Here is a 24,114-nt window from a genome sequence, read left to right as displayed (position 1 = left end):
CCTCCCAGCTCCTCACGGTGAGGGCACCGTCCTATGTGATATCTGATGTCTCCATGGGCACCCTGCGACCAGTGGTTTCCCAGCAGTGGCGCAGGCAAGTCTTCCACCATATCCATGACCTTTTGCACCCTTCCATCAGGTCCACGGTCCTTATGGTGGCAGAGCGTTTTGTCTGGCACGGGCTGTGGAAGCAGATCGCGGGCTGGGCCAGAACCTGCATCCATTGCCAGCTGTCCAAGGTGCACAGGCACACCAGGACGCCCGTACAGGAGTTCGAGCACATCTGGGAACAGTTCAGCCACATTCACATGGACATGGTTGGGCCCTTACCCGTTTCCCGGTGGTGGACCGCACCACTCGTTGGCCCGAGGCGATCCCGATGCCAGACGCCTCCACTGTTGCACAGTTGGGTCGCCTGGTTCGGCGTCCCGAATCATCTCACCAGCGATTGGGGCACCCAATTCACATCTGCGCTCTGGGCACAGGTCGTCAACAGGCTGGGGATTGAGCTACACCGCACCACGGCATATCACCCACAGGCCAATGGGGTGGGTCGAGCGATTACACTGCCACCTTAAATCGTCACTTATGGCCCGCCTCACTGGTCCCGACTGGGTTCACGAACTGCCTTGGGCCCTCCTGGGCATCTGCTCAATGCCCAAAGAAGATCTACAGGTGTCATCAACGGAACTTGTCTATGGCGCACCGCTAGCACTACCCAGTGAATTCGTCAATGCACCTTACAACCCCCAGCGGTCACTGCATGAACTACACCCCCACTTCCGGGCCCAGTTGGCCTCCTTCGCACCCCCATTGCCGCCCAGACACGGCACACGGGCCTCTTACGTCCCCAGCGAGCTGCACTCGGCGGAGTTCGTTTTTATTCGACGAGGCCCATCCACGGCACCTCTGCAGAGGCCTTACAAAGGGCCATACAAAGTTGTCCAGTGTTTGGGGTCCATGTTCATGCTGAACATTGGCGGTAGGAGGGAGCTGTTTATGGTGGACAGGCTGAAGCCAGCACACTTCGACCCCACCAAGCCAGTAGTTGTGACCCAGCCCAAGAAGCGAGGCTGCCCGACTAAAAAGGACATCGGCATCGGTTCTGGGGGGGAGGGGGGGGTGGGGCGCTGTGTGGCAGCATGCCGTTAGGCAGGTGAACCGGCCCCGCTTGTAACACACGTGGTGGGGCAGCCGGCCAAAATGGCACCGTCGGGAGTTTCCCCTTTGACCTCGTCACTGGGTTCAGAAGCCCACACTTGGGAACCCACATGACGCCCTGGTGACATCAGTGCGGTTCTCAGCCAGGTCTAGGCTGGGAGTATAAGGCCAGCAGGCAGCCTGTAATAAATCAGTTCTGCTCACTGATCTCAACCCGTCTGGTTGGGTGTTATTTCAGTTAGCAGTGTAGCTGCCACTACATCTTCATACTTTTTGAACTAAGTTTCAAATTTGCTTGACTCTGAATCAAATGAGAGCTCAGTGAAAGAGCTCATTAAAGCATCTTCTGAATTTGAATTAACTTCAGGCTCACCTTCTACAATAGCTGGCGTCCCAACACACACTTTCTCTGCCCGCTGGTCAATTCCCCTCCCTGTATTTCTTCAAAGTTTTTTTGCTGTTGAGTGAGGACGGCCTACAGCTGTTCCATGATCACCTCATCGCCAAAATGTTGTAAATGTGCCGAATGTTTTGTGCCCACATTGTGTGGAATAAAAGTTTTCACCTCATTCTTCTTTCTTCTTTGGCTTGGCTTCGTGGACGAAGATTTATGGAAGGGTAATGTCCACGTCTGCTGCAGGCTCGTTTGTGGCTGACAAGTCTGATGCGGGACAGGCAGACACGGTTGCAGCGGTTGCAAGGGAAAATTGGTTGGTTGGGGTTGGATGTTGGGTTTTTCCTCCTTCGTCTTTTGTCAGTGAGGTGGGCTCTGCGGTCTTCTTCAAAGGAGGTTGCTGCCCGCCGAACTGTGAGGCGCCAAGATGCACGGTTTGAGGTGATATCAGCCTACTGGCGGTGGTCAATGTGGCAGGCACCAAGAGATTTCTTTAGGTAGTCCTTGTACCTCTTCTTTGGTGCACCTCTGTCTCGGTGGCCAGTGGAGAGCTCGCCATATAACCCAGAGAAAAACAACAGACACCAATGTTTTCCGAAAATCTAAAGAACGAAACCTTCTCTTATTTACCATAAGAGAACCATTTATAGTTTTTACAATGACCTTAGTCCCAAGGGAACGCTTGCAAGCCCTCTCACACATATGTGACTGGATTAGTTGATTGATGGCTCAAGTCCTGAGGACCAGTAACATCCACTCCTGGTCACTATGTTTAGGGTGTCCTAGCACCTCCCCCTCCAGCATGAGATTTCTGAACCGATGGACACTACCTCATTTTTACTCTCTTTTGCACAAGTTATTTATTTATTTTAAATCTTGTATTTACACAATTATAATTTATTGTAATTTTGCACCTTGTCATCACAACACAGCTGCTGCAAAACAACAAATTTTGTGACACGTTCATGACATTGAACCCGATTCAGTTGGCATGCCTTGGAGAGGCTTCACAGTGGAGTTGCACAACCCTATTATATTATTCTGCTCTTCCCCTCCCCCTTTTGTCCCTTTTTCCAACCACCCCCACCCACCCCCATTCTATTCCTCCATTTTTCTTTGATTCCATCCCCCATCACCATCGTCCCAATGGATTTCTCCCTCTTCTCTCTTCCACTCCCGCCCCCACCCCTAACCTTCAGTTCTAATTGGTTGATCCTTTTCCTACCATTTTCACGTTCTCAACTCATTAGGTTCCAGGGCTGGCAGACCCTTTGTCTTACACTCACTCACTCACTCACTCACCCCACCCTGTGTGACTCATTTCAGAATCAGAGTCAGGATTTATTGTCATGAACAAGTCATGAAATTCAGTGTTTGCAGCAGCGTCAGAGAGCAAACGTACATATTATTACCAACTTACAACATTAATATAAAATATTAACAATAACTGCATCAAAAGTAAGGCAGTGTCTTTGGTTCATTGATCGTTCAGGAATCTGATGGCAGCGGGGAAGAAGCTGTCCCTGTGCCACTGAGTGCTCGTCTTTTGGCTCCTGTACTTTTTTCCCAATGGTAGCAAAGTGAAGAAGGCATGGACTTGGTGGGGGTTGGGGGGCATGTCTTTGAGGATTGAGGCTGCTTTTTTTAAGACACCTGTCTCATGTCTTTGATGGTGTGAAGTCTGGTGCCTGTGATGCAGCAGGCCAGGTAAATGATCCTCTGGTGTTTATTCTTGTTTATTTTCCACATTCTGACCTCTGTTTTCCTTGCTCCACCTGGCACCTGCCAATCTACTGCCTCTGACACTCATGTGCCGCCTTTGCCACGATTGCCAATACTGTGTGGGGCCAGTGTCTCCCCCTCTCACCCTGTCTTCAATTTACTGGCTTCTCTACTAACTTTCCTCATTCTTGATGAAGAGTTTCGTCAGGGAACTTTGACCATTCTTGTTTTCCCATTGATGCTGAGTTCCTCCAGCAGACTGTGTAGGCAGGAAAGGAGCTGGATTTTGGCATGTACTTTTTTAACCTGTTAAATTGTGGCACTTCTGGCTGTGACCACACAACTAACATCAATAGTAAAACACAAAAGTCTGCGGACACCATTGATTGAATAAAAGCTGGAGAAACTCAGCAGATCAAACAGTGTACTTTATGTAGCAAAGATAACAATACATAACCAATGTTTCGGGCTTGAGTCCTTCATTAAGGTATGAGCAAAATGCAGGCAAGCTCCCAAAAAAATTGTAGGGGGAAGGGGCAGGGGAGGAGACCCACAGGCCCATAGGTGGATCAGGAGGGAGGGTACACCAGCAAACAGGGGAAGTGGGGATGGCTCTGTGAATGGAGGGGGAAGGGGTTGGGGAGCTGGATGAAAGAAGAGAGAGGGAGAAATTGATGTTAATCTCAAAGGATCTTTCCTGGACCCAACACATTAATGGCATTGTGAAGATGTCATGTCAATGCCTTTACTTCCTCAAGGGTTTGCGGAGGTTTGGTATGAAACCAGAAACCTTGGTAAATTTCTACAGATGTGTCACATTCTGGTATGGGGACACCAATACGCCTGAAAGTAAAGCCCTCCGAAAGGTCGTGGGCACACCCCAGGACATCACAGGCAAAACCCTCCCCTCTATTGAGAATATCTACAAGCGATGCTGGTGTAGGAGAGCATCAGCAATCATCAAGGATCCGCACCATACAGCACATGCTCTGTTCTTGATACTACTATGAGGAAAGAGGTCTAGGTGCCACAAGACTCACACCACCAGGTTAAGAAACAGCTGCTATCCCTCTATCATCAGACTCCTCAACCACAAATTCAATTTGGGACTCATTTTTTTTGCACTACCAGCAAGTGGTAATTCTGCCTTGCCTGCAGGAAAAAGAATCTCAAGTAAAAACATAATGCTGGAGAAACTCAGCAGGTCAAACAGTACCTTTTATATAGCAAAGTTAAAAATACATAATTGATGTTTCAGGCTTAAGGTATGGAAAAATCTCAGAAACTGCCAAACAAAAGGATAAGGGGGAGGGAGAGGGGAGGCATGTTCATAAAGGCATGAAGTAATAGGTGGAGAAGGGAGGGAGGGCACAGCAGCAAGCAAGGGGAGGAGGAAATGCTAGGTGAATAGAAAGGGAAGGGGGTGGACAGCTACCGACATATATTACAACCCACCAACTCCCACAACGACCTCAACTACACTTCCTCAAACCTTGTCCCCAGTAAGGATTTTATTCCCTTCTCTCAATTTCTCCATTTCCCCTGCATTTGTGAGGTCTTCCAGTCCAGATCTTTTGAAATGTTTGCCTTCTTCCACAAATGTAGCTTGTCCTCCATCACAATCAACTCAGCCCTCACTTTAATTTCTTTCATTTCCTGCTTATCCGCCATGGCCCCCTCTGTCCCTGGACGCAACAAACACAGCAATCCCCTTGTCCTTACCTATCGCCCCACCAGCCTCCTCATCCAACAGATTATCCTCTGGAATTTCTGGCACTCAAAACAGGATCCCCTACCAGACACATCTTCCTCTCTGTATTCCGTACGGATTATTCCTTCCATTACACCTTTATGGCCCCATCTCTCCCCACCATTCCACCCCAACCCCTCACACCACGTTCCCCTGTAGGTGCCACACTTACACCCACACCTCCTCCCACACCATAGTTTGGGCGTTCCAAACAGCCCTTTCAAGTGAAGCAACACTTCACTTGTGTTTCTGCAGAATTAATTTATGGTGCTCTCTTTGTGGCTTTTTTATATTGGAGAGACTGGGTGCAGACTGGGAGATCACTTTGCTGAGCACCTTTATTCTCTCTGCACCAGTGACAGGGTCTTCCCAGTGGCCAATCATTTCAGTTTTGCATCACACATCCATGCTCACATGTCTGTCTATGGTCTCATGTACTATCCCACCAAGAATTGGAGGAACAAGACATGATTTTCTGTCTGGGCACTCTTCAGCCGCATGACATTAACATCAACTTTTCCAGTTTCTGCTAATCTGCTATCCTTTCCCCCTCCCTCCCCTTCCCCCTCCCTCCCCTTCCCCCTCCCTCCCCTTCCCCCTCCCTCCCCTTCCCCCTCCCTCCCCTTCCCCCTCCCTCCCCTTCCCCCTCCCTCCCCTTCCCCCTCCCTCCCCTTCCCCCTCCCTCCCCTTCCCCCTCCCTCCCCTTCCCCCTCCCTCCCCTTCCCCCTCCCTCCCCTTCCCCCTCCCTCCCCTTCCCCCTCCCTCCCCTTCCCCCTCCCTCCCCTTCCCCCTCCCTCCCCTTCCCCCCTCCCTCCCCTTCCCCCTCCCTCCCCTTCCCCCTCCCTCCCCTTCCCCCTCCCTCCCCTTCCCCCTCCCTCCCCTTCCCCCTCCCTCCCCTTCCCCCTCCCTCCCCTTCCCCCATCAGCTCTCCACCCCCTTCCATCTCCATTCACCGAGCCATCCCTCCTCTCTTTGCTTGTTTCCATGGTCTCCTGCCTTTATGATCACACCTCTACCCTCACCCCTTTATTTGGACACCTGCTGACATTTTTGAAGAACTTGATAAAGAGCTCAAGCCTAAAACGTTATATATTTTTAAACTTTTTCTATATAAAGGATGCTGTTCGACCTTTTGAGTTTCTCCAGCATTTTGTGTTTTTACTTGAGTCTGCAGACTTTCATGTTTTACCAAAGATTCTCAGGGTTCTATGTGATGTCATGTCTGACAATAAATCTGAAATTGAAAACTGAAATCTAATGTCATCTGGTTGGAGAGAGTCCAGATGGAAAATTAACTGTTTCTCTTCCAATTTACAGGTGGTCTTGGTTTGACAGTACAAGGCCGTGGACAGTGCCTGCACAGCCCATGGACAGTGGGGCAGAGAATTGAAATGGTTGTCCACTGGAAGATCCCTGTCACTGTTGAGCAAAGGTGCTCAGTGAACTGATCTCCCAGTCTGTTAACATTAATATTGGCGTGAGATCCTTGATTGAGCATATGGAATGGCCTTCATCTGCATGATTGACATAGGGTCTGCCATGATGCTAGTGGGACAACCTCCACTTGGGCAGCTTCCCGCGAAACTGACGTCACCTTGGTAACCGTTGCCCCGCGTGACGGCGCGAAGCTAGCTGCTATTGGCTACAGCTGCCTCAGTTGACCCCCACACGCACTCCGGAAGAGTTTGCGAGGAGGCGCGGGGCCGGTGTCCGTACGCGTGTCGGAGGCTCGGCGAACGCGGAGCAGCAGGGAGCCATGTCGGACTTCAAGCTGGGAATCGTGCGGCTTGGCCGGGCGGCTGGCAAGGTGAGAGCGGGCGAGAGGCCCGGCGTAACAGCGGAATCTGAGCTCGGCGGCGAGGTTGCCGGGTTGTGGAAAAGGCGGGAGGCGGCCGGCGGGCGGGGCTCTCAGCCTGGTGCACGGTGGAGCGGGGCCGTCGCCCCGCTGCTGTCCCTGGAGAGCAGTACTCATCCCGGCTGCAGGCAGCCTCTCGGTGTCCGTGTGGCTTCAGGAGTGAAGTGATGGCCGAGTGCTCTGTCTTCCTTCGGGGCGGCCGTGGGGATCAGCCCTGCAGTCGGCGTGGGAGGGTGTACTTCCGCCAGACTGACACCTCCGGCACATGCTTCCACGGGCGAGCCTGCCCCCAATTCCCTGTGCCATGTGAACTCTCCATTACCCGTCATTAAAGCGTGTTCGGCCGAGGAGCGCATGTTTCTGTGGCTTGTTTTTTTAAAAAAAAACCTCGATGGAGGGCTCAAGCCCGGAACATTGCTGGTGCATCTTTATCTGTGCTTTGTAAAGTACACTATTGACCTGTTGAGTTACTCCATCATTCCATTCTTTCTTAACCACGGTGTCTGCAGACTCTGGCTGCCACTCGCCGCACCTGGGTTTTTCATAACGTGCTATGAGATTATAACAGTTAATAATTCCATGCACTCTCTTGGATGGAAAGCGCGCATCTTTTGAAATGTTTTTAGGTGCAGCTTGGACACTGATTTTACTGACACTACTCTTCAACCGCGTGGCACCAGGTACTGAACACCGGCTGTGGCCGACCTTCACTCCATAGATTTGAGGAATGAAGTGTCATCAGAGAAACGTGAGCCCGAAGCCTAACCTTTTGTATTTTGTTCATTTTGCAGACGATCTCTGAAAAAAGTTTTTAAAATTCTTGATGTTACTTTTTAAAAATTTTTTTATTGCTTAACCTTTAAACATAAAAGTCTTTTATTAAAATAAATAACAGGTCACATGGATGGAAAATCAGTAAAACGACATTAGATCCAAACAAAAGTTAAGTTCTGTTCTATTTTAATATGATCTACGACAACCATACTTAAACCCATATTTAACAAGTTGATTTTTTTTAAACAATAGGAAAAAATTCTATTTAGAAAATTGATTGTGTTGCTTTTGAATTAAAACATGGCCCTGAGTCAAAAATCATTTTTTAAGTTGGCTGAGCAGCATTTGACACGAGGAGATGATCTTAAATTGAGCAAGCGATCACAATAGAAGTAAATTAATGATTTGGGAAATAGAAGATTTGTGTTTTTGTTTTACATTGGACGATTCTCACCGGAAGTTCTCATTCGTTCAATCTGTTTCATGTAATTGAACTGTGACTAGTTTGGATAGTTGAGAAGGCCTTGCACAAAAATGCTGTGCAAAATTGTTGCAGACCTTCATGAGGCATGTGATTTTTTTTTAAAATATAAGATAAATACTTGAAGCAATCAACAAGCAACATGTGGGAAGCATTTCAGGTTTATGGTCCTTTGTCAGAATTGACAATGGCTCATTGTTGACTGATTCTTTTCAGATGCTGCCTGACCTGTTGAGTGTTTCCAAATTTTTTCTGTTTTTATTTCAAGTTTCCAGCACCTGCAGTTTTGATTTTTGGAAACAAATAGTTGCTTTTTTTGTGTGGTTGTATATGAAGAAAATGCTGGGGTCAAAAGAATTGCAGATAGGACAGAAGGGAGGAAGAATTTGACTGAAATAAAATTGAAGGTTGACCAGCATTTGCTCAGGCTTTTGGCCTTGGGGAGGCATGTAATGTTGAATAACCCACCCCCTTTCCACTCCATAGTGTGTGCTATCGTGTGGCTGTGTACTGCATAGTACCTGACAGCCCATGCTTGCATCATGCCCTTGTATTCAATCTCTGCAAGGCAAAGTGTAAACCATCTTTGGCTCTTGTATCAGAGGGATTGATATTAAAAGGATGAATGTATCTGGGGTTTAATGACAGTGAAGCCTTCTGCTTGGGGGTATATTGCTCATTTGTGTCTCCTTTTAGCAGCTTCCAACAGATACTGAATAAAAGGAATACCTTCAGTCAGGTTCTGATCTGTAGAACAAGAATATAGAATTGTTCTGATACGATGTGCTTCACATCTGGTTTCTTGTAGAAATGAGCAGCCTATAAGTTTTTAATTAAAAAAAAAAAATTTAGACATATAGCCTGAATTCAAGTCCTCTTGTGGGCAATTGGTTAATGGAATGTTGCTCTTTACCGAGAACAGAGAAATCAAAGTGGGTGATGTTTGGCATACTGCTAAACAAATCTTTGTTCATTACAGGCCATTTTGGCCCTTGTGTCTGAGTCACCCAATTTGCACCCCTGGTACATTTTGAATGGTGGGAGGAAACTGGAGCCCCCAGAGAAAACCCATGCAGACACAGGGAGAACATACCAACTCTTTACAGAGAGTGTGGGATTCGAACCCTGGTCTGGTTGTAATTGTGGTGCTGTAAAGGCATTGCGCTAACTGTGCCGTCCAACTAAGATTGTTGATGAAATGGAGAAAGTAATGGCGGACAAGCTGCAAATTGGTTGATAAAAGGAGATGAAGATGATCTCTTCCCTTTGCTGGGGAGAATATTTGTTTAATCACAATATTTCAGTACCTATTTGCTCCCTATGACACTTTTGAATAAGGCCATTTTGCCCATCAAGTTCATGCCAATTCCCAATGGAGCAATTTCATCAGTCTCACTCTATCATCATTTCACTGTAGCTCTTAACATTCTTTCATATGACCATCCATACCCCTTTGATTCTTTTACCATTAATAGTGATGACCAGTAATGATTTACAATGGCTAATAAACTTACCAGGATGTTGGAAGGAACAATAAGTACAAAGATCTTTGAAGGTTGCAGTATGAGTAGATAACATGGTTAGTAAGATTGAGGTCCAAATATTTGGTTCAGTATTTATAATCAGAGGTTGAGATGAGCATCTTTACAAGAAAATAAATGGGATTGGGGCACACATTTGCCAAATATAACAAACAAAATGATTATGAAATTAATGACACTAAAGTGTGGCATATCTCCAGGACCAGACGGTTTCCATCTCTAGATTTTAATGGAAGTTAACAAAAACTTTGCATGCTTTCTCCTATAAGCATCCAAAGTTTCCCAATGTGGGATCCAACCATTAATGGAGAAACTATAGATTTTGCTCTGCTATTTCAGAAAGGTGAAAGGGAAACTAGGGAATAGGAGACCAGCTAGTCAAACATCTGTTGTCTGGAAATTTACAAGAGTTTATAATTAAGAATAGAGGAACTGAACATCTTGGTATTTTTCGGTTGATCAGAGAGCCTGCATAGATCCATTTAGAATTGGTCAACTGAGGAATCTTGTGTTTTTTGAACAGGAGAAAATGGAAAGTTGCTCAATGGCAGCATGTCCCTTGAGAATTTATTGCAATGTAGTTAATGGGTTAGAAAGTTTATTTATCACACATTGGCTGATGACAAAAGATGACAGTGTAGATATTTTTAAAATTATTTGAAATATTACTGGATTAAGAAACGGAAATAATGAATGCATGTCAATAAAGGCAAATGAAAGGCTATCCACTTTGAACTTGAAAAAGGGGATCAAAATGCCTTTTAAATAATTTAAGAGTTGAAGTGAAAGCCTGAAGAGTCATTCAAGTCCTCTTGTGGGCAATTGGTTAATGGAATGTTGCCCTTTACCTAGAACAGAGAAATCAAAGTGATATTGGGGGTCCTTCTAAACAAATCTTTGTTCATTACAGAGCATCACCTTGGGAAGAATGTATTACCTCTGGGTGAAATGTGTGAGATGTTTGTTGTACTGTACCTGGAATTCATAAAGTTAACTCATGATTAGAAATTGCAAAAATTAGAATTTAGGAGTTAATGCGAGGTTTAGTTGAGGTTTGTGAAGTGGAATTGAGAGGTTAGATGGAGGGAATCTTTCTGGTCGTTAGTCTATTGGTCTTAAATATTTGAGCCGTCTTTCAGGAATGAAATAACAAAACATTTCTATAATAAAATAGTTGAAATTTGGAAAAATATTTTGCAAGGAACATCTGGTCATTTTCTAATTTTAAATTTCCCATTAATTTATTTTTGTTAATTAAAAGGATATGTTTAAATCGTCAGTTATGATTGTAGTCATCTAAGCCATGGTCTCATGGTAGCATTTAGCCTACTATTCTTGTTTCTGGGCATTGTCAGCATTTGGGAGAAATCTGTTTACATTGAGGATAAATAGAGATCAGTGATGAGGCACAACAATTTATAAGCTTGTAAGTGTGAAGACCTATGATTAATAATTCAGTTTTGCATCAGAAAGTTGGCCTTCTGAATAATCGAGGCTATTGTGGAGACTAGAAGTTAAAAGTGCCATTGACTACAGACACAATATATTTAGCATCTTATTTGTATTGCAAAACCACTGCTTAAAAATGAATTTCAATTTTTTTTTGGTGAATTAAATATCTTTTAAAGTTAACCAATTAAACCAAATTTGAAGTCAACAAAAAGAAAGTTGAGATCCACGCTTTGGGGATATACATCTCTTATTCCTTTTCATACGCATTTTTCATGGCTGCATTGTGGAAAGTCAATCACAGATAGTACCAGTTAAATGGGTGGGGCGTTACTAATGATTCATGGACCCAAGTTCTGCAACACTTGGATTGGACCAAGTACTGTGATCAAGCTTGGTTCCATAACTGGGCACCAGGGACTGAAGTAGCAACTCCTGCTGTGGGTGGCAGATGTTTTTTAATCCTTTGGTTTCAATGTCCCTCTTCTCAGAGACCACCAACAAGCACCTATACTCTGTGTCCCTGTTTTCCGGGACTGGTTTTATACCCAACCACCAGCTGGTTCATACTTGTATTCGTACTGTAAGTTTACCCATGGACCCAATCCGAAATATATATTATGAAAGGTTAAAAATGGCTTGAGTTCAAAGGGTTAAATCAATAAAAACTTTAGAAGATAAAGTGAGTGATTGACAAAATATAGAAAATGGTCCTTAACATCACCATTCGTATCTTTCAGACTTGTGATTTTCTGCAATTTAAATATGCATGTGTGGTGGTTGAGGTGATTCAAAGAAAGAAGTGCCCAATCTATTTGTTAGGCAAGGTTTCACTAGGAAATGCATACAAACAATTCTCACTGCCGAAACGTAATTTGTTTTTCTATTAATGTGCAAGAAAGGCTGTGTTGCTTTTCTCTAATCATGATTAATATTTCTAGTTGCACTGTGACTTAAATTTGGCCTAACAGAATGTTTTTTTCGTTTTCAGACTAAATACACACTAATAGATGAGCAAGACATCCCACTGGTGGAGAATTATACCTTTGAGGTGAGCAGGCATGTGAAAGCACTACAGGAAAAGTAAAAAGTAAAAAATAATTCAGCCACTGTTAATATGGGAGATAAATTTTAATGGACCAGTGACAGACTTACTGTAATTTTCAGCTGTTTCTTTTTTTTAAAAAATTATTTATCATTGTTGAGTAAGGAATCTTTGTTCCACATGCTATCTAGGCAAGTCAACTCTTAATGGCAAGAGAGATCTTAGAAATGCAAAATATAGTGTTATGGGGGAAAAGTGCAATTAAAATTATGGAAGGTCTCTGTTAGGGATGCACCTGTTTGCAGATCATATGGTGTTGGTCAATTGAAGGATTTGATAGACAAATATAACTTGCACTGAAATGAATGGCTAGCTAGCTTCTGAATGATAATAGTGTGGCACAGTTTCACTGACAGGAAAAGGGGCAAAGGGGGGTGGGCACTGGTGCCTTGAAACCAGTTGTTCTGGGCAGATGTGGCTCATTAACCACAGATGGTAACTCATCTAGGAGAGGGAAACTCCCAATTTCAAACCTCTGCTCCCTTGTAGCTATACTTGCTCACAGGAAGGGTTGGGAATAAACCCTGGGTGGGGGGGGGGTGGTGGGAATCTGAAATCAGAGCCCTGAAGACAGCTGACTCCTCTATTCAGCACTGGCTTGGCAACTCCTGCGATGCTGTTGACACCACACTGTATCGACCTTCATCATCATTCCTTTGAACCTGACATTAGCATGGAGGTGGGGAGGGGGTGGGGTCCTACTGCATGGGCAACAGGAGAGTCTCCATTTCAACTCTGCCCAGGCTTGCACCCTGGAGAGGCCACTCCACAGTTTCTATCAGAGGTGCAGTACCCATGATTGACCACGACTGACAGAGGCCAAAGAATAGTTGGCAAATTGTGAGGAAGTTTGCATTGAACTCTTGAAGATCAGAATTTCTTTACAAGCACATTAATTTACAATAGAAAGATAGAATTGTAATTCTTGGGTGTAAATTTGCATTCTGCTGTTATGGATTCAAGAACCTTGTCTCTTCTATGTACAGGCAGAATGTTGTGATTAAGCAGGAATGGTTTGTGCTGAAATTCCATGACAGATGGATTTACCTTTTATACTTTGTCATGACTGATACTTTACTCATGAATATATTTTTAGCTCACATTATCTTAGTGAATGTTTCCCCAATTTGGGCAGGATCTTTAATATTCTGGATGTTAGCCAGAATTGAATTTGATGTAGATACAGTTTTTTTTGGGGGGTATAGTATTAAGGGTTCAAAGATGCCGTTTCTGTGAATTATCTTGGTGAGTTATAAAGTGAACAGTGTGAGTAAAGATGGTATTGTTGTCAAGGAAGGGGAATTTGAGTCGAGAATTCAATCTTGGTTAATTTTGGGGTTAGTAATTTCAGGTTTTGATAGAAGTTGAAATGGAAAAGTAACTCTTGATGTTGTCTTGAGCATATGATAGCTATCATTGTGACAGTGTTCATTAATCAGTGACATCTCGAAGTAAATTGGCCTGCATTTGCTGTGTGAAAAGATTTCTTGCTCGACTGCTCTAAATTTTCTGACATTTTAGAATCCAAGAAAATAGACTTCTGATTCAACCTGGATCGCATTGGGCTATTTTCTCTGAGTTCTAGAAGTAGTTCTTAATCTAAGGTGATCCTGCATACAAAATATTTTATTGCTAAATATTTTTTATCTCTTTAAAAACCAGCACTACATGGCCATGATTAGATGAATTTGTGTTTTTATGTTTGGAATATTTTAATAATAATTTCAGTAATCAGAAAAACCGGATGGATTTACTGAACCCAGCAAATGATGAGCTAGATTGACACCAGTTTGCATCATTTCAGAGGATGTTTTAGATTATGCTTGTCTCTTATCTCTAGCGTGGATATCCCATGATGCCAGGACATTGAGTTGCCTGGAAAAGAAATCAAACGAAATAAAAAGGACTGATTGTACTGATGTTTTGCCCAGCTCCTCCACTGCATTAAATCAACCATTGCCAATATCCTTTAGCTTTTTACTTCTGGACACCATGGTTCTGAGGTGCTTCTGTCATTCTTCTTGTTGCACCCTCTATTATCTTTAGGTCACTCAGAACTTGTGCATATATCCTAATGTGCTGAGCTCCCATCACCATTCACCTACTGTGCTTATGCCTCTTTCTGGCCATGTCTTCCCCTATCTTTGCACAGCCTTCATCTTTCTGAGGTTAATTGGGTTCAACATTTCCCTCCCCTCTACAGTACTATTGCTGGTTATAGCAGTGCTGTTAATGTTCTGGAAATTCTTCCTTAAATACATATATCCCTGCTTTATGAAAACCAACTTTATGGCCAGTGTTCTGTTGGGCACTCTAATGTCTCTAAAATTTTGTTGATAACAGTCCTATGGTGTTGGAATTATAACTAATAAAAATTGTCTTGAATGGGTGACTAATTTTAAACAGTGTCCCTAGTTCTAGATTCTTGCTCTATATCCACCCTGTCAAAGCTCCTCAGATCTTTTGAGTCTTCTCTTGCTCTTCTAAGGCCAGGGGCTCTGAGCTTAGCCTATCCAACTTTTCCTGAGTAGACCAGCAACAATCCTGGGTATTGGTTTAAAGATTCTTACTTGTGCACTTTATTGGTATTTTTTCCCCTCTCTATATTGCACTGTCAGTTTGTTTACTGTACATTTTATGTGTATATATTTTTTTTACTACCAATAAGTGGCAATTCTACCTCACCCCAAGAAAATTAATCTCAGGGTTGTGATGTCATGTATGTACTCTGACAATAAATCTGAAATTTGTATTCTTTACTGAACTACTAACAGTTCAAGAAGTACCTTTTTGTAGTTTTATTTCCACAGAAGCTTGTGAGTGGCTAGGAGTATATTAAAACATTAAACACAAAAGTTTTTGTTTACTACTACTTTATTACTACTTCATTGGGGTAAAGGATGAGTGTTAGGGCTGTGTGTTGTTGGGAGTGCCAGATGTGGGAGGTCCTGGAGTCTTCCAGACTCCCGGATGTCCATATCTGCACTAGGTGTGTCGAGCTGCAGATTCTTAGGGACCGTGTTAGGGAACTAGAGCTGCAGCTCAATGACCTCAGGCTGGTTAGGGAAACAGAGGAAGTCAAAGACAGGAGTTACAGCCAGGTGGTCACGCCAGGGCCACGGGAGGAGGAAAGGTGGGTAACAGTTAGGAGAGGGACAGAAAAACGCAAGGTGCCAGAAAGGAGCCCTATGACTTTAACACTCAACAATAAGTACGCCTCTTTGAGTACTGTTGGGGGGAGCAGCAGTGGCTGTGCCTCTGGCACAGGGTCAGCCCCTGTAGCTCAGAAAGGTAGGGAAAGGAAGAGGAGGGCAATAGTGGTAGGGGACTCCATAGTTAAGAGGGCAGATAGGGGATTCTGTGGACGCAGCAAGGAGAACCGGATGGTGGTTTGCCTCCCTGGTTCCAGGGTCCGGGATGTTGCTGCTCGTGTCCCGGATATCCTAAAGTGGGAGGGACAGGAGCCAGAGGTCGTGGTACATGTAGGTACCAATGACATAGGGAGGAATAGAGAAGAGGTCCTAAAAAGTGAGTACAGGCAGTTAGGTAGGGAGTTAAAAAGAAGGACCGCAAAGGGGTAATCTCTGGATTACTCCCTGTGCCACGTGACAGTGAGAATAGAAATAGAATGAGGTGGAGGATTAACACGTGGCTGAAGGGGTGGAGTAAGGGGCAGGGTTTCAGGTTTCTGGATCACTGGGACCTTTTTTGGGGAAGATGTGACGGGTTACACTTAAATCCCAGGGGGACCAGAATCCTGGCAGGGGTATTTGCTAGGGCTACTCAGGATCCTTTAAACTAGAATGGTTGGGGGGAGGGAGCAAAATAGTACAGAGCAGTAAGGAGAAGGTTAGAATGCAAACAAAGAAAGTTTGTAGTAAGTATTTGAATATGGATGGGCAGGTGATAGAGAAAGGAAATGCTCTGGAAGAAGATGAAGGGCAATTGGCAGGAAAAGGAAATAATGTTATTAAAGATGAGGGAAAACAGGGATTAAAAATTGGGAAATCTCTGAAATTCATATATTTTAATGCCAGGAGTATTGTAAAAAAGGTGGATGAGCTGAAGGTGTGGATTGATACTTGGAAGTATGATGTGGTAGCGATTAGTGAGACATGGTTGCAGGAGGGATGTGATTGGCAGCTGAATATCCCTGGGTTTCGTTGCTTTAGGTGTGATTGAGTCAGAGTGGCAAGAGGAGGTGGTGTTGCATTGCTGGTCAGGGAGAATATTACAGCGGTGCTTAGGCAGGATAGATTAGAGGGCTCGTCCACGAAGGCTATTTGGGTGGAACTGAGGAGTGGGAAAGGAGAGGTTACACTTGTAGGGATGTATTATAGACCACCCGGAGGGGACCGAGACCTAGAGGAGCAAATCTGTAGGGAGATAGTGGATATTTGTGATAAGCACACGGTTGTAATTATGGGAGATTTTAATTTTCCACATATAGATTGGGAAACACATTCTGTGAAAGGGCTGGATGGGTTAGAGTTTGTGAAATGTGTGCAAGATAGTTTTTTACAACAATATGTAGAGGTGCCGACCAGAGAAGGAGCAGTGTTAGATCTACTGTTGGCAAATGGGATGGGTAAATGACGGAGGTTAGTGTTGGCGAGCACTTCGGGTCCAATGATCATAATGCCATCAGCTTCAATGTCATTATGGAAAGAGATAAGTCAGGGCCAAGGGTTGAGGTTTTTGATTGGGGAAAAGCTAGATTTGAGGAGATGCGAAAGGACTTACAGGGTGTGTGTGCATTGGGACAATTTGTTTTATAGGCAGGATGTAGTAGAGAGATGGAAGTCTTTTAAAGATCAGATTTTGAGAGTGCAAAAGCTTTATGTTCCTGTTAGGTTAAAAGGAGGGGCAAAAGGTTTGAGAGAGCCGTGGTTTTCAAGGAATATTGGAAACGGTTCGAAGAAAAAGGGAAGCGTACATTAGGTATAAGAAGCATGGAATTAAGGAGATGTTTGAAAAATACATTGAATGTAAGAGGAATCTTAAGAGAGAAATTAGGAAAGCTAAAAGAAGGTATGAGGAGACTATAGCAAGCAGGGTGAAAATTAATCCAAAAGGGTTCTACAAATATGTTAATGGTAAAAGGAAAGCGAGAGACAAAATTGGTCCCTTAGAGAATCAGAGCGGAAAACTTTGTGTGGAGCCTAGAGAAATGGGGGAGATATTGAACAGTTTCTTTTCTTCGGTATTCACCAAGGAGAAGGATATTGGGATATGTGAGATTATTAAAAAAAAAGCAAATTGGGTAAATATGGAGAATATAGTGATTACGAAAGATGTAGTGTTGGGGCTTTTGAGGAATATAAAGGTGGATAAGTCTCCGGGACCAGACGGGATCTTCCCCAGGACATTGAGAGAAATAAAGGAGGAAATAGCAGAGGCTCTGACGGTAATTTTCCAAATGTCATTAGAGATAGGGATAGTGCCGGAGGATTGGCGTATTGCGCATGTGGTTCCGTTATTTAAAAAGGGTTCAAGGAGGAAGCCTGGCAATTATCGGCCTGTAAGTTTGACGTCTGTGGTAGGTAAATTAATGGAGAAAGTTCTTAGAGATAGTACTTATAAATATCTGGATAGACAGGGTCTGATCAGAAGCACTCAACACGGATTTGTGGGCGGAAGGTCCTGTTTGACCAATCTGATTGAATTTTTTGAAGAGGTGACTAGGAATGTGGATGAGGGTAGTGCGGTGGATGTTGTCTATATGGACTTCAGTAAGGCCTTCGATAAGGTACCACATGGAAGGTTAGTTAGGAAGGTGCAGTCTTTAGGCATAAATTTTGAGATAGTCAAATGGATTGAACATTGGCTGAAAGGGAGAGGCCAGAGAGTGGTAGTGGAAAATTGTCTGTCAGGTTGGAGGCCGGTGACCAGTGATGTGCCTCAGGGATCTGTATTGGGCCCATTGTTGTTTGTTATATACATTAATGATCTAGATGATGGGGTGGTGAATTGGATTAGTAAATATGCAGACGATATTAAGATAGGTGGAATAGTGGATAATGAAGAAGGTTTTCAAGGATTGCAGAGGGATTTGGGCTGCTTAGAAAAGTGGGCTGAAAAATGGCAGATGGAATTTAATGCTGATAAGTGTGAGGTGCTTCATTTTGGAAAGAAGAATCAGAACAGGACATACGTAGTAAATGGGAGAGCATTGATGAATACAGAAGAGCAGAAGGATTTAAGAGTAATGGTACATCGTTCCCTGAAGGTAGAAACTCACGTGAATAGGGTGGTGAAGGCGGCTTTTAGTATGCTGGCCTTTATCAATCATTGCATGGAATATAGGAGTTGGGAAGTGATGTTGAGATTGTATAAGGTGTTGGTGCGGCCTAATTTAGAGTTCTGTGTGCAGTTCTGGTCGCCTAATTATAGGAAGGATATAAACAGAGTGGAGAGAGTGCAGAGAAGATTTACCAGAATGTTACCTGGGTTTAAGCATCTAGAGTACAGGGAAAGATTGGGCAGATTAGGTCTTTATTCTTTGGAGCATAGAAGGTTGAGAGGGGATTTGATAGAGGTATTTAAGATTATGGAAGGGATAGACAGAGTGGATGTGGATAGACTATTTCCGTTAAGAGTAGGAGAGATTGAAACAAGAGGACATGAGTTAAGAGTTAAGGGGCAGAGGTTTAGAGGTAACATGAGGGGGAACTTCTTTACTCAGAGAGTGGTAGCGGTGTGGAATGAGCTTGCGGGAGAAATAGTGGCGGCAGAGTCAATTTTATTATTTAAGAAAAAGCTGGACAGGTATATGGATGAGAAGAAGGTGGAGGGTTATGGTCATTGTGCAGGTAGGTGGGACTAGAGAGGAGTGTTTGGTTCGATGCGGACTAGAAGGGCCTAATGGTCTGTTTCTGTGCTGTAATTATGTTACTTGAGGCAGCGGGGGTTTTGCAGAAACATCTTGGTGAATGGAATTGATTTACAAATTATTTGGAACTTGATTGATGGGCTTTGTCCCTAATAATTCTCTGAACTTTGTATGCTGTTGCCATTTTTCTATCGCAGGCTCGGATGGAAATTGATGCTGATGGAAACGGTGCAAAAATATTTGCGTATGCATTTGATATTAGCAAGCGAAGAGGCTCTGGTCGTCCACTGCATGAATTACTCTGGTGAGTAGCATGATAATGGTAGTGTTGCTTGATATTCTCAAGACACTTGGTGGGAAGTACAACACTGGTCTCAAAAAGGCCTGGGTATGAATTGAGCCGAGGGCCTCAAATGTCTCTGGTGTCCAATGAATATTGCATGAAAACAAAAAATGAGCATTAGACTGACAAAAGGGTAATCTTTATCTATTTTTCTGTACTATCTTTATTCCTTTAACATCCAGAAATCGCGTATCTCTATCTTGATTTAAGTCAGCAGGCTAAAGCTTCCACCATTGGTTACCCACTGAAACCTATTTTGTATCCTTTCCATGGTTTATGTGGATTGAAGTGTCCCAATGGTTACAGGATTGATCTGGTTACACAAACTTATTTTCCTGATTTATTCCATGCCTTTTGTTCAAATAGTATTTACTGACCTAAAAGTAACTTATTTTCTGCCCTTCTCTTTTTCATAGTTCAATAATAATTGATTCTAATTTTGCATCATAATTTGGAAAGCCTAGATTATTATCACTGCACTGATTTCCCCTTTTTAATAATGAAGCAATGTTATTTTGTTAGTCCTTCCTAAAATTTTAACTGCTCTTCAACCTCTGATCCAATTTTGGGTTACCCTCCAGTCAAAATTTAGAACTCCCATATATGTTCTTCAGGAATTGTCAATTAACCCCATAAAATGTACTTCATGGTGTTGCCCCTAATCCAAAAGTGATTTGTTCTGAGACTGGAGTTTATACCATGATACTGAGATGTTGACCCCCTAACTTTTTGAGTACATAAAACCCAGTAGATTTCTGGCTTTTTGCCAAATGTGTCAAGCATAGTTGTTGACTGTTGTTTTGGAAATAATTCTGTCAAACCCATCCCTCATGAAGATTAATTTGTCAGCAGAATCAGAGAATAAAGCTTCTTTTGTATTCAGTGAATAAGAGTTAGTGTCGTTCATTATGTGAAGGTCTGCAAATATGTTGTGTAGAGCCAAGTGATCGACATATGTTGAAGATTGTACTCTGAATAAAATTGTGTATCATTTTTACCTTTTGAACAAGGTTGAGAGCTAAATATTAATTTTCCTTATTGTTTAATGTGCCTGTTCATCCTGTTTGATAACAGACCAATCCCTGTCAGGGAAAAAAGCTGTTTTCCCAGCAATCTGTCCCAAGTGAAATATGCCACATGAGCCCTTTCCGATTACCCTTATTACCTGCCATTTCTGCCACACCATTTCTTTGATTCACTTGCAAAAATACAGGATTCCACATGAAATGTGTAGGAATGCTCGCATTCTAAATTATTTGGTTTTTATTTTTCCCCATTTTCCAATTAATTGTTTGTGGATGTGTACTCTGAACCAATGATGTGGTGCAGACATTTAATCTAGCTTAGCATTTTTCAAGTCCACTTTAAGGTTATGAATGAAAATTGACTGTAGTTCTGGTATCATTCTTGTCTCTGAGCCATAAGAATTTGAACCATAATCCTTATTGTTAACTTTGGCACTGGGCTGACAATTTTTATACGCTACATTCCAACAGCTATTCAATTAAAGATGAAATGTTGGGTGAATGGTTAAACTAAGATCCTCCAAAGATTCTGTAGTGTGTATGAATAAAGACTAATGTAGGTCCAATCAGAATATTTATAAAAAAACTCTAGCAGTTTTAATATATTTTCTACCCCCCCTCACTCCCCCAAAAAAGTAAGAAAAAAAGGAAAAATCTGTCTAATAAACCTATATCTTTTAATTAATTAATTTCAGTTTACATAACAATCTTAAACCATGACGAATTAGGGCGGGTTGGATGGGGGCATGATGAACACTGCAGATAAAGTCGTAGGATTTCCAAATCTTAGCAATTTTTTCTGGTTAATTTTGTAAATTATACATTATTCTCTCTAATGGTATACAGTTTAATAATTCCGCCATCTATTCAACCCCATAATATCACCAGATTTCCATGTTACAAACTATAGATTTTTTTGCTATTGCTACACTTAAAAACTTTTGATAAATATCTAACTTCAATTGGGAACTAACTCCCAATAAAAATACTCTGGGATCCTTCAAAATTTGCGTCTTCAAAACTCGTCCCAATAAAATACTTGTATTCTTCCAAAACTTATCTATCTTTTCACATTGCCAGACTGCATGCAGAAAATATCCTACTTCTTTAGTACATCTAAAATATTGATCAGAACAATTTGAATGAAGTGCACGAAATTTGTATGGAGTCTAATATAACTGATGTAAAAAAAATTAAATTGTATAATTTTATATCAAACATAAATTGTATTAGTTAATTGCTGGATATTCAATTGCACCAATCTGCCATTTACATTTTATCCTTTTCTTAACTTGAACATAGTCTGTGTCGATCATTGGCATCACTTCACTTTTATCAATACTTACTTTGTAACCTGATACTAACCCATACTCTACCAATCGATCGTTTATTTTTGTAGTGTGCTTTCAAGGTTTGTAAGATAATATTACATCATCTACAAAAAAAAGACTAATTTTATGTTCTTTATCATTATCTTAAAGCCCTCAATCTCATTATCATTTCTAATCACCTCAGCTAAAGGTTCTATAGCAAATGCAAATAAAAAAAAGATAATGGACATCCTTGTCTAGATGATCCTTCCAACAAAAAAGATTTTGATATTTGTCTATTTGTAACCACCTTAGCCTTTGGAGAATTATATAATGCTCTTATTTTTTCAGTTCATAAAATTTGTTGAAATTCCAAAAACCTTCAATACTGGGATAAAAAAAGACTCATTCTAATCTATCAAATGCCTTTTCTCCAGTTAAAGCTAAAGCCACTGATGGTATTTTTTTTTCTTAGCCATCTCTATTAAACTTAAAAATCTAACAATCTTATCCGCTGATCTTTTATTTTTAATAAAACCTGTTTGGTCCATATTAATCAATTTTTGTAAATATTTAACTAATCTATTGGCTATTAGTTTGGACAAAATGATATAATCAGTATTCAATTGTGAAATTTGTCTAAATGAAGATGGAAGCAAAGGGTCCTTTTTTTGAATAACTATTTAAACGACTTGGGTAAGTTCCATTTGATCTAACAACCCCATAAATATCAGAATTAATAACTTGAAATTCGTTGTAAAACTCTGGAGAGAAACCATCCTCCCTTGGAGCCTTATTGTTTGGTAAATACATCAATATATCATAATTCTGTAAATGGATTTATTAATTCTGTCTTTTCTATGCTTTACTGTGGTAAAGTCATTTTGGAAAAATATTAGTCTATTTTATTCCCATCCATAAAAGATTTCGATTTGTACTTTTTTAGAGAATTTCATAAACACATCATTAATACCTTGTATTTTATAAATAAGATGACCCGAATCTTCTTTTACAGCTTCTATTTTTTTCTATACTTGTTCAGTCTTCAATTGCCATGTTAAGGCTTTATAAGCTCTATCTCCCAATTCGTAATATTTTTGTCAGAATTGTCTTGTATCCCTCTCTACTCTGTTTTTATTGCATTAAGCTTCAATTTATTTAAATCCAATATTTTCATTGGTTCCTCATTCCCTCGATTTTACAATTCTTTTTCCATCTCTATTATTTCCTTTCCAAAGAATTAACTTCAGATGTATTTTTTAACCTTAGCCATATAACTTAAATAAGCCATCAAAGAATCCCATACCACAAACTTATTAGTTACAGAATGTTCATTCAGGTCCATAAAAATTTTTATCTGTTGCCTTACGAAGTCACAAAAATCTTGTCTTTTCAACAATGCTGCATGACATCTCCACCTAAAACCTATATTTTGCTCCTCCTCATTAAAACTGAAATAACTAAAGGTGAATGGTTAGACAATATTTATGTCTGATATTCAATACTATGAACTCTTGTCTGGAATTGAGAAGCAATTTAAAAACATATCTATATGGGAATATATCTTGGGTCTATAAAAATAACATGAATAATCTCTATATCAGGATATATCTTCCTTCAACTATCAACAAGTTTCATTTCATTCATGAAATTTTTCACATACTTTGCCACCTTATTTTAAAACATAATTCCTCCTGATCTATCAAGCTTGAAATCAAAGGTAAAATTAAAATCTATAATTATTTTCCTTTTTGTATTAGCTAACTGCTTAAAAGCATCTTGTATAAATATTCCCTCATCTACATTCGGTGCATATATATTCAGAATATATTTTGCAATTTATCATCACATACCTTACCACTTTATCAGTCATTACATCCAGTATTTAGATTGGTAAACTTTATTAATATCGCTACTCTAACTTTAGAATTAAATGAAGAGAATATCTCTTCTATCCAATCTCTTTAGTTTCATATGTTCTATTTCTGGTAAATGAATTTCTTGTATAAACGCCACATCTACTTTAATTTTTTAAATATAATTCAATAACCTTTTTCTCTTTATCGGATTCTGAATTCCATTAATATTAATACTAATAAATGACAATTTCCCTGCCATTAGACATCAAAATTAAAACATATCCCTCCAGCGTCACCCTCCATCCCAACTCTCCTCATATATCTTAGTCCAGGCTAAGATCCAAAAAAAGATAAGAAAGGAAGAAAAAAGAAGAAAGATGAGGAAAAATCCCAGAGGTGCGTGATGTTAAAGCAAAACTAGTTGCATGAGTGCCCACGATAGTGTAGTGGTCAGCATCTCATTCCCCACTAACTCACTTAAAACATTATACCATCCCTTACAATAAGGTTATC

The 24,114-nt window shown here is 41.6% G+C and overlaps 1 protein-coding gene across 1 annotated transcript in view; it reads left to right on the top strand.

The window, feature by feature from the left end:
- The first annotated feature begins 6,674 nt into the window (after positions 1 to 6,674).
- The window catches only part of zmynd19 (zinc finger, MYND-type containing 19), a 36,443-nt gene continuing 19,003 nt past the window's right edge, over positions 6,675 to 24,114 (top strand). The window contains exons 1-3 of the mRNA XM_069933270.1: positions 6,675 to 6,834; positions 12,119 to 12,178; positions 19,262 to 19,368. Of these exons, the coding sequence (XP_069789371.1) occupies positions 6,784 to 6,834; positions 12,119 to 12,178; positions 19,262 to 19,368 (218 nt within the window). The 5' untranslated portion in view covers positions 6,675 to 6,783. The remainder of the gene's footprint in view (positions 6,835 to 12,118; positions 12,179 to 19,261; positions 19,369 to 24,114) is intronic.

The sequence above is a fragment of the Narcine bancroftii genome, chromosome 1 (assembly GCF_036971445.1).
Source record: "Narcine bancroftii isolate sNarBan1 chromosome 1, sNarBan1.hap1, whole genome shotgun sequence".
Lineage (NCBI taxonomy): Eukaryota > Metazoa > Chordata > Chondrichthyes > Torpediniformes > Narcinidae > Narcine > Narcine bancroftii.
This window is presented reverse-complemented; position numbering and strand designations above follow the sequence as displayed.